The following is an 11,705-nucleotide window of genomic DNA, read 5'->3' on the forward strand; positions in this document are numbered from 1 at the left end:
AAGTCTTTGGACTGCCTCCCCACGGTCATGCGCTTCCTCCTACTTTCTGTTTTAAGTGCTTTGAGCTTTGCTAAGTTTGGTTCTTTGGTTCCGTAAGCTCCTTGGTCCTCATACATATACAATGTTGTTCGGCTAATGGAGGATCTAGATGACGGAGACGGTAAGAAGCAGCACTACTTTATCTCACTCCTATTGAGCCAGCTTAGGCTAGGGTTATGGTAGAGTTTGTTTATGAACTTGGGTTTAGCCCAGATTTGGTTAGTGTAAACTGAGTTCGTTTATTCGCCTTATTATCTCTCTCCTATTGAGCGTGATGCCTTTCTCTATTAGTGCAAGCCTTATTATCTTTGGATAAAAAAAACATACACACAGACACAGAGAGGTAAGCTGGGAGTTGATCCAGGCTTCCATGGATGGTAAAACCATGTGAAATGATGCACAATAGCTTACCGGCAACAACATGCGAGTAAAATACTCTCTATGATTGGAAAAAAAAAATTCTCAAAGTTCAATTAATCTGTAATATAATCTCGAAAACCATCTTTATGATAATGCAACCTCACGTAGCTTCTGTATGAGCTCCTCAAAAATTTCAAATTTCAACGTTTACAGGTACATATTTGGTAAGTGGCAACGATAAATCTTGCTCTGTCTTGGACATAGATCAACTCTAGAAATTACATATGGTAAAATGTGGGCAAATTCTATTATATCAGGCAACTTCAACTTTAAAGAGATGTGTTGTCAGTATTTGAAGAACAAGAGAAAACAATGCAGCAAAATTTTCTATCTTCTGCGTTTAGATTCTTTGCGCATTTCTGCTAGGTACCTCTCTAAGTTGGCCTTCTCCCACAATCGTCTCTGAACAAGATCATCCTTCATTGATTCATCTAATACACACAGAAAATAAACGATTTGGTGAAATAATTAACCACAAGTAATCAAGCTGGTTTAGTGCCCTAACAAACTTAATGTGTTGTCCTGTATACTAGCATGAAAGACAGAAAAAGGGGGGTTTCACCGAGGATAAGACAAGGTATAAGGTAGGAATACCAATGCTTTTCCATGCATCAAGAGGCACTCCTAGGGACCTTCTTGTCAGGTAAGATGCATCTTCCCAAGAATATGGAGCATGTTTCACTTTATATCTCCAGAACCAGCAGCTATGCCACAGTAATAGCTGTGTTGACAGAAAATCAATCAGCGACTTCTTTACACAAAACTTAAATATCAAGCCAGAATTGCTTTTGGATACAAAAAAAATAAAGAAATCAATTTAAGCCGTTCTAAATTTTTCCCCTTGGAAAAGGTTGAGGCCATATATATAGAGGTAATCTAACCTTGCCTATAGTGTAAGGTAGAAGGACAAAATGAACACCAATAAGTTCCCAGATGACAGGTTTTTGAGCCCCCTTTATGTCCAGTTCAAGTTCTTTGCTGAGATCTTCCTCCATTTTCCTGCCATATAAATGTGACTTTTGTTACAATTTACCATAAGTTTAGAATCATAGAGGTGAAACAGTAAGAATAAACAACCCACTTGACCAGACATATGAATGACATAATGATGCAAAATTTTCTTATCATGAAAGATCAAAATAAGTTCATACTTGTCCATCTGCTTGTTACCCTTCTTCTTAGTTGTAGTTCCTCCACGGCGTTCGAGTTCCAGTGCCCGTAACCTGTTTTTGTAAGCAGGCGTCTTCTTGACCATTGCTACAGCCTGCAATAATGTGAAGAACCATGAAAAGCCAACTCAGAGATCTTATAGAGCTATTGATGCAGGGAATGTAAAAGAGAAAATAGTCTCCATATGTAAATTTAAACTGCATAATCCTTTATGCCATATTTCCTTATCCTGTGACATTTGCTATCACCAGATTAACACTTTCAGAATGCAGAAAAGATACTGATTATTATAGAACTCAGATGCACAGGGAATGATGTTAGCCACGACAAATGACAATAATATGCATACAGTTGCCACAGAGATGGGTTCTGCTAGGATACAGAGTTACTGTCATCCAGAGTAGGTGTAGGCATCAATATTTATCACATAAAATATCATTGCACAACTGTATAAGTTTTGCTTCACATGAGACTATACCTGATGATACCTTGTCCACTGATTCAGGTACTGAAATCCTGAGAAAATCAGAAGAAGACCAACCAGTACATATCGAGGATCCTACAAAGGATACATATCACAATTAAATTCCACATATAGGTTCATCTATCAGCTTAAAGAAGAAGTTTTCCAACAGTACAAATACTAGTATTGGAAAAATAACTAAAAGGCACCCACCGTCTTATGACCATAATATGCACGATAGTATCGAGCTGTATTGTAAAATACCTAAAGGGAAAGAAGAGTGAAATAGTTTTAGCATTACTTGATAATTTAAAGTCCAAGAATTCATGGTCAATGAGATTAGCATGCATAAGAAAGTTTCTAATAAGAAATTTGCTTCAAGTCCCCATGTCAATTATTATGTGCATACGCACTGAAAAAAAAAATCCAAATTATGAGATGGTATACAGCCCCTTCAGATGTCATCTCCTTCATAAGTCATAACAGAAATTTCTTTCAAAATCCTTCTCACCAATCACATACTCAGTATTCTAGTATGAAATCAAAGAGAAGTTCATATACTGTAAAGTTCAGATGCAATATGTTAAAGATTTAGATCATCTGTAACCCATCATTGTTTTATAATAAATACACAGCACATTGAAAACCAAAATGATTTATCACAACATACTACGTGATACTGTGACCAATAAATGGTATTTTGGATAACTAGAGTTGCATATCTTTCATGGTAACATAAAACTCACAGAAAATACCACCAGTCCTTTGGACATAACAGTACTTCCTTTAACTCCAAAATACTAGATGGATTTGCTGGTTTTGAGTATATTATAGAAAATGTTGAAGTAGATGTAGATGTTACAGGAGTACATGTATCCACTAAAATAGTGCAATGCAAGTAATAAGGAGAGAAAGAAAACAACGAAAACAACACCTCCTCTGGATGTGCAATTGCGTAATCATACTGCTCCCGAGTGGCTTCATCTTTCAGAATCTGCAATCCAAACATTACTCTCATTTTACAGATATGCAAGTTTTAAATAAGGAACCAAAAAATTCTAAAATCATAGATTCAAGTAGTGCAATCATTTTATGCGTTTAACGTTGGCAGTCGTTTTCCATATAAGTCTAATGATATTAATAGGATATATAAACTTCATTCATTTGTAGTTTTGTATTGAAATTACATTCAAGCATGCCAAAAAGAGACAATGTCGCTCACATTGTGGTTAAATTGAAACACATTTGACTAGCAAAAACAAATTAGCTAAAATCGAATAAAGGATTAGTGCTACCTCATAAGCATTTGCGATTTTCACAAAGAGCTTTCTTGATTCTGGATCAGGGTTTTTGTCTGGGTGACTTGCCATGAAAACAAATACAAGAAACTCGAATTCAGCTTACATTTTAAAGAATCAATGCACAAATAAACAAACTTGAAAAGAAAATAAATAGACTTACTATTTTAAAGATAGTTTGTAGTATGCCTTTTTGATCTCTGAAGCATTGGCATTTTGAGAAACCCTAGAATTGAAGGTAAATGGTACTAAATCAGTAATAACCAAAAAGTATTGAGAAAGAAAGAGAAAGAGAAAGAGAGAGAAAGAAAGAACTGACCCTAGCAGATCATAGCAATCGTCTTCGTCGCAGTATATTGCAGCTGACGGAAAGATGAAGAAAGACATCGTAAGAACTAATACGACGGCGCCCCACCGAATCGACACCGGTGACGCCATAGGCTCTTCGTTACGGCTGATAATCGCGTTTTCTTTGACGTAGAGACACAGAGAAAAGCATTCACTTACATGAATGTCGTTTGATTGACCCGTGAAAGTCAACAGAACCAGAGAGCTTGATATCTGGACCGCCGATAAGGGCGTGCCTTCAGTTAATCCAGCGGAGGCCGAGCTCTGAATCAAACAAGCTCTGAAAATTTTGAAGAGAGAATCTAATATAAGCTCAAATTGTATAAAAATCGGTTTAATAACCATTTTATTAAGGGTATGTGCGGTTGAATTTCAATTTGAAATTCAATTGAATTTTATATTTTGTGTTTGATTTAAAGGAAAATTAGAATTAAATTTTATAAAATTGATTATAATTAAAATTAATTTTTATAAATTTTGATGTAATTTAAAATATATTTTATAAAATCTATTTAACAATATTTTGTGTATTAAAATATTTATAATAAAATATTTTTTTAATTATTATTTATTTTAATAATTAATAATTTTAAAATAAATAATTATATTGTTAATTTTTATGTGCTTTTATAAATATTAAATAAACAATCAACATTCTAGTTTAAACTTCAGAATCTCTTGAATTGATTAAATAAAATGAAAACTTTCTTACACAAAAATATATGTTGATATCAACTTTTATGTTAATTTATTTTAATTTTATTAATATATTATTAGTAGATTTATATTTTATTAATAGTGATTATTATTATTATTATTGATTAATTATTATATATATGTTCAACAAAATATTTAATAGAAAATTATATATATATATATACATTCCTTTTAAAAAAAAATTTAAGAATTAAACTAATAAATTTAGTCTGATAATAAATATATCTGAGTAAATATGAGAGGTGTCCTATTTTACTCTCTTAATTTTCAATTTACATTTTTAAAAAAATAATTTAAGAATTAAAAGTAAATAAATTTTAATTTTAATTTTAAAATTAAATTAAATAGAAATTATATGAAATTCAATTGAATTTTATATTTTAAATTATATAAAACTAAACAGTAGTTTATTTTAAATAAATTTTATTTAAAATTCAATTAAATTTCACATAATTTTAATTATAGAATTAAATCAAATACTATATAAATAATTAGAAAAGTTTATTGTTTAGGATCGTTTGATATGAGTTAAAGGATGATCTTAATATATAATTTCATTTTTTACGTTTGATTTTAATAATTAAATATTTTAGTATTTAATTTTTTATATTATAAAAAAATTATTAATGATTAAATTAATGGAGGGCTAATCAATAAATTTTTAAAAAATTAATGATATTTTAATATATTTTTAAAATTAAAAAAATTAATTAATAAATTTATTTATATCTTAAACCAAATAATAAATTTTATAGATAATTACATTGACAGTATAATTAATTAAAATATATAATGAATTTATAAATGGGACAATTATCAAAAAAATATTTATATCTTTAAATTTATTACAATTATATCTTATATTATATTTTTAATAATTAAATTTTAAAATTTTAAAATTGCTCTAATTATATTTTATCGTGTACAATTAAAAATTAATTGAATCATAATTTCATCATATTAGATCAATAAATTTCAAGATATAATTAATAATAATTTAAAATTTTAAAATAAAATTATTAACTTTTCTAACAGAATATAATTTAATTAAAAAATAATATAAATTATAATAAAATAAAAAATATAGAATTTTTTCAGTGTTATCTATTATATTAATAAAATTTTAATAATAATAAAATCTTAATAGTAAAAGAGGGTAACTGAATAATTTTATAAGTATACAACTATATCCGTATTTAGAGAAATAATTAAAAAATAGATTTAATTAATAAAAAATGAAAATATAAATTGTAATTATAATAAAAATAAAATATGAAATTTTTTTAATAATTAATTTTAAATTTTATTAATATAATATGATAACATGGCGTTAACTTGGTAAGTGATGTAATAATTTTATTAATTTTTAAGTACATAAATAATGATTAAGAGTATTTAAAATAATTTAAAAAATAATAATTTAATTAATAAAAATAATAGTACATGACGTTATAGTAATAAATTTAAAAGTATAAAAATATTTTATGATTCTCTCCTTATAAATTTATATGTAAATATTTAATTTAATAATTACTATAACATAATATTTATAATTTACGCCTTATAAATAGCGAATAATATAGCTTATAATTTAAATTTAATAGTAATGACAGATAGCGAATTATTTACGAAAATAAAAAGAAGAAGTGATAAAAATTAATTTTTATTGTTTAAATTAATGAAAAATTATAATATATTATTATAATTTAATAATTCAATTAGATAACCAAAGTTAATATTAATTTTGAAATTCGGTTAAAATATTTAAACTAAAAGATTAAAAAATCATATCAAATCATATCAAAATTATATATATTGATAAATCTTTTTCTCCTCCTGACCATGATAGATCTGACTTTCTTCTTAGTCCACCATATGGGTCCATTAAATGGGTCTCTCAATATTCTACTTGATGAAAGGACTTGCAAAAAACGATCAGGGGTCTACTAGGGATGCTCCGGTGGAGACCCTCCGACGCTCAAGTCAGATTTTATGGATTAGAGTAATATATTGGGTAAGGGTTGCAGAGAGAAAATAAAAATGGAATCCAGGAAGGAGCGGAAGAAGAAGAGAGAGCCTCCATGAAAGAGAAGACCCCCCAGTATATAGTGCTACCTGTCCATATTAGTCAGGTCCGTACGTACGAACGTGTCAGACCCTTTCTTCACGCCAGGCGGCCATTTAATTCTCCCTATCACGCATGCAAACAGGGTTGGTGAGTGAATGTGTCTGTTTCCCTATTGGGCCTGTGCTTGTATCTAATCCAAATTGTCCTGGGTTGCTGATCCCGGACTTGTGAAATCGGGCCGTCTTTCGAGCGTATGGTCTGATGGGCTTTGGACTTGTGGCCTTCTTTTGGATTCGTCCTTATTCTTGGGCTAGGAAAGCCAGGCGGTTATCAATTGCCCCTTTACCTCCTCGGTAGTTATTCCATGACTGGCGAGGGGGTAAATCCTTGAACTCTATTCATGACCATGTGACCGACGAACGATGCCGTTAATGAACAAGGACGAGCTAAATAACGGATTAGAGCCAGAAGAGCGGGTGACTTGAGTTGTGTGCTTTATCAGGATGGAGAGCTCGGTTTTTTATCGTTTTCCTCTTCCAGGGTCATCTTTGCTAAGTGTTTGTTTACTGTGAGTTAATCTGAGTTGTGAACAGGGTCTCTTGCTTTCATTTAGCCTTTTGTGTTTTTCTGCATTTGCAGGCTTTTTCATGTAGGGAGTTCGGTTTCCTGGTATGTCCTCTATGCTCAGCTTTATTCAGCTTGATTGTTTACTTGTCGTGAGTCCATCCGTACTGGGGATTAAGGAGCTCGGATTTTTGTTCTTTGCTTAGGCTTTTACGCCTATAACTTGTGATGCTGCCTATGCTACGGGCTCAGGAATTCAGAATTTCGCCTTCCTCACTTTGGTGTCCCGAGCTCTTTTGTGAAGTCAGACTTAATTTCTTGCTTTCTTGTCGAGCCTTATTCGGGCTGTGTTTCAGTCTGACTGCTTGTTTGTTCGGTTTTAACTTTTCTTTTATAGGCTTATAACCTTGCCGATCTAGATATGAGGCCCGTCCAAGCTTCTGTGGAGATCGACCCTAGATTGAAGAGGTCAGACTATCTGTTTTGGATTTGACCGTATTGCAGTTCGATTCTTTTGTATCCTAATGAGTCAGGGCTTTCTACTGCCCCATTCGGTCGTTCAGAATGGTTTATTTGGCTTTTTATGTTGCTCATGTCTCCTTGATTCTTTATATGAGCATTGGGCTCTCGTGTATGTATCGGTTGGTTAGGTTTTTTGCCCTCGAGTGTTTATGGGCTGTCTGCTCTCGAGCGTTTTGCGGGCTCTTTATTGCCTGGACCTCTCTTTAGGTCAGCTGAGTTGGTTTAGTGTTAGCGGTCAATTCTTGAGGTTGGTGTCTCTTATGTTTACCCCCGATTCTCTGTTTGACTCTGTATTTTGCATTTTGCTTAGGATTCGCCTTGCCTTAATTCGGTCTGCCTATTGGGTTTACCAGTACCGAGCTCATTTTCTTAAGGTCGGCATGGTACTTCAGCGCTTTGGCGCCGCGAGCCCTGCTTTAGCCTTTAGTAGGTCGTATTGCTATATGATACAAGCGTTGAGGCGCCTTGGTTTAGTTTCGTTATGTGCTGGTTACTTTGCGAGGTCGAGGTCTTATTGGCTTGTAATCCGAGCTCTTTCGAGAGACCAGATTCAAATTCTTTTATTTCTGTTCCAACACCCTCTTGAGGTCAGCATGGCACTTTGACGCTTTTGGCTGTTTGTGTGAGATCAAAGTCTCTTTACCTTATGACTCGAGCTCCTTTGGGAGGTCGGAGTTTAGCTTTTCATTTATGGTCCCGTGCCTCAATCTTTTATGTGAGGTCGGAACTATGTTCTTATGAGTTATTTTTGCGTGTGGTCGTTGTATACCGCTGTTAGCTGTGAGTATGTGATACCGGAAGACCTCTGAGGATCCTGGTCTTTGTTGCTTCGGGAGATCTTTGAGATCTTCGCCGGCTGTTTTTTGCTCCGGGAGGTCTTTTGAGATCCTCGCCGGCCGTTTTTGCTGCGGAAGGTCTTTTTGAGATCCTCGCCGGCCGTTTTTGCTCCGGGAGGTCTTTTTGAGATCCTCGCCAGCCGTTTTTGCTCCAGGAGATCTTACAGAATCCTGGCCGTTTTTGCTCCAGGAGGTCTTTTTGAGATCCTCGCCGGCCGTTTTTGCTCCGAGAGGTCTTTTTGAGATCCTCACCGGCCGTTTTTGCTCCAGGAGATCTTACGGGATCCTGGCCGTTTTTGCTCCGGGAGGTCTTTTTGAGATCCTCGCAGGCCGTTTTTGCTCTAGGAGATCTTACGGGATCCTGGCCGTTTTTGCTCCGGAAGGTCTTTTTGAGATCCTCGCCGGCCGTTTTTACTCCGGGAGGTCTTTTTAAAATCCTCGCCGGCCGTTTTTGCTTCGAGAGATCTTTGAGATCCGTCGGCCTTGTACCTCATTGAGGTTTTGCGCAAGATTTGGGCTCTATAGCCTTACTGTCGCTTCGTCATCTCAGTTCGGTTTGTGGCGCCGGGAGATCTTGGGAATCCCGGTCACCCACCTCCCCGAGGTTGTAATACCCGGCTAGACTCCGGTATCGGAATTCCTACCGTCCGGTGGAATCTCGGATGTCGGAAGCCTCTAGTAGGGTAGAAACATGTTTTCATAAAATGTTTTAAGGTATTTCATGGTTTTAAGTATGAAAATTAAATGAGTTTTTGCATGAAAAGTCTTTGGAGGAAAACCCAGGTTCGGCCGCCGAAAGTCAAGTTCGGCTGCCGAACATGCATGCGTTTTGGAGGCACGTTAGGCCCCCGAAAGCATGAGTGAGGGAAGTCCAGGTTCGGCCGCCGAACATGCCATGCATGCGGAGGCACTTTCGGCCCCCGAACGTGGCCTGGCCAGCCACCTATAAAAGGGTCACTTAGCCGAAATGGGCGAGCTTTCTCCTATTTTCGGCCACAGCTAACTTCCGACCTCCCTCTCCCCAGATCTTGTGTTCTTTCTCCAAATCTCCTCCATCTTTCTTGAGTTTTCACCTCTCATTGCAAGTTTTGAGCATTTAAGACAAGTTTTGGAGCTTTGGGAACTCAGGAGCTCATTTGCTTGGATCTCCGAGTCTAGGTCGTCTCTCTCTCTATCATCAAGAGGTAAGAGCCGATCTTAAGCTCATTGTATGTTTTAATTAAGTTTTAAGTTGTTTTATGGGGTAGAATGGCATGTATAGGGTTGTATGAGTTTTTAAGCAAATGTTATGTTTTTGAACAATGTGGCATGTTTGAAGTGTTGTAGTTGGGGTATTTGATAGTTTGAGACCCCTAGGTGTGATGTATGATGAGTATGCATGTTTTAGAACAGGTTTATGCATGATTTGAGGCTTTGGGAGGCAAGAGGTTCATTTGAGCCAAGTTTCTGCCCATTTGGGAGAAACCAGGTTCGGCAGCCGAAGGAACTTTCGGCCGCCGAACCCCCTTGTGGAGGCAGCATTCGGCTGCCGAAACTTGCCCCCGAAAAGAGACTTTCGTCTCTGTCTGGGACTTTCGGCCGCCGAAGGTGCCGCCGAAAGTGCCTGACTTTCAGCTCTGGAGGGACTTTCGGCCGCCGAACCTGCCGCCGAAAGTGCCCTGTCCAGCCATTTCTTACATGTTTTTATGTAATTATTTTATGATGTTTTAGGGGGTTTTTGGGGAGGATATTAGAGTTATGTTTATGTATGTTTGGTCCCTCATTGGAGTCCACCTGTGTAGGTTCAGACCCGAGGAACCGAGGACCCCAGCAGTGAGCCAGCTGCTACAGAGTTTGTCAGAGCTAGCCAGAGGTGAGTGGAATAAACCTTAAGTTTTAAAATAAATGAAATATGAATTTTGAGCATGATCCATGCATCATGAATTCCATGAGATGTAGTAGGTTGTTTGCATTAGTATTCACGAATATGTTGCATTGCATTTATGATGTTGATGTGGATTGGTTATTGGATGATCCTTTAGTCCTCATATGGTATGATGATGTTACGGCATGATATGGTATGGAAGTCCAGGTTGTACCTGTAATACCCGGCTAGACTCCGGTATCGGAATCCCTACCGTCCGGTGGGACCTCGGATGTCGGAAACCTCTAGAAGGGTAAAACTATGATTCTATGAAATGTTTTCATGTATTTCATGTTTTTAAGTAAGAAATTAAATGAGTTTTTGCAAGAAAAATCTTTGGAGGAAAACCCAGGTTCGGTCGCCGAACTCCGAAGTTCGGCCGCCGAACATGCATGCTTTCGGAGGGACTTTAGGCGCCCGAAAGTTTTGAGTGAGGGAAATGCAGGTTCGGCCGCCGAACTCCAAGTTCGGCCGCCGAACCTTGCATGCATGCGGAGGCACCTTCGGCCCCCGAACGTGGCCTGGCCAGCCACCTATAAAAGGGGCACTTAACCGAAATGGGAGAGTTTTCTCCCATTTTCGACCTCAGCGAGCTTCCGACCTCCCTCTCCCAAATCTTGTGTTTTTCCTTCAATCCCCACTATTTTCTTTGAGTTTTAAGGTTCCACAAAAGTTTTTGAGTGTTTTTAAGCAAGTTTGGAGCTTGGAAGTCTTGGAGCTAAATCCCTCTATTTTCCGAGCTAGGGTCGTTCTTCCTCTCGATCTTCAAGAGGTAAGCTTCGATCTATGCTTCTTTTATGTTTTATGAAAGTTTTATGCAAGATCTATGGGTAGAAATGCATGTTAGGGTATATGTTAGGTTTATGGGCTTATGTTGTGATTTGAACAATGTATGTTGGAAATGTGTTGTTTGAAGTGTTGTAGTTGGGGTATATTATAGTTTGAGACCCCTAGGTGTGATGTATGATGTGTATGCATGTGTAGAAACAAGTTTATGCATGTTTTGAGGCGTTTTGGAGGCTGTGGGCACAAGGGAGCCAAGTTTCTGCCCTTCGGCAGAAACTCAGGTTCGGCCGCCGAAGTGACTTTCGGCCGCCGAACCCCCTTGTGGAGGCAGTTTCGGCTGCCGAAGCCTGCCCCCGAAACTCAAGTTTCGTCTCTGTCTGGGTGGTTCGGCCGCCGAAAGTGCCGCCGAACCTGCATGACTTTCGGCTGCAGAGGGACTTTCGGCCGCCGAACCTGCCGCCGAAAGTGCCCTGTTCAGCCATTTCTTGCATGCTTTCATGTGATGTTTTCAGGATGTTTTAGGGGGTTTTTGGGGAGTATTTTAGAGTCATGTTCATGTATGTTTGGTCCC

The 11,705-nt window shown here is 36.6% G+C and overlaps 1 protein-coding gene across 1 annotated transcript; it reads right to left on the reverse strand.

The window, feature by feature from the left end:
- Positions 1-486: 486 nt before the first annotated feature.
- On the reverse strand, positions 487-4,058 carry LOC110603093 (chaperone protein dnaJ 50). The gene is made up of 10 exons (XM_021740771.2): positions 3,710-4,058; positions 3,554-3,616; positions 3,388-3,454; positions 3,027-3,086; positions 2,306-2,356; positions 2,108-2,188; positions 1,611-1,723; positions 1,341-1,458; positions 1,054-1,180; positions 487-890 (listed from the first exon to the last, which is right to left on the reverse strand). The coding sequence occupies exons 1-10, from the start codon at positions 3,826-3,828 to the stop codon at positions 787-789; spliced, it is 903 nt and encodes a 300-aa protein (XP_021596463.1). The 5' UTR covers positions 3,829-4,058; the 3' UTR covers positions 487-786.
- Between the last annotated feature and the right edge of the window lie 7,647 nt (positions 4,059-11,705).

The sequence above is a fragment of the Manihot esculenta genome, chromosome 16, assembly GCF_001659605.2.
Source record: "Manihot esculenta cultivar AM560-2 chromosome 16, M.esculenta_v8, whole genome shotgun sequence".
Lineage (NCBI taxonomy): Eukaryota > Viridiplantae > Streptophyta > Magnoliopsida > Malpighiales > Euphorbiaceae > Manihot > Manihot esculenta.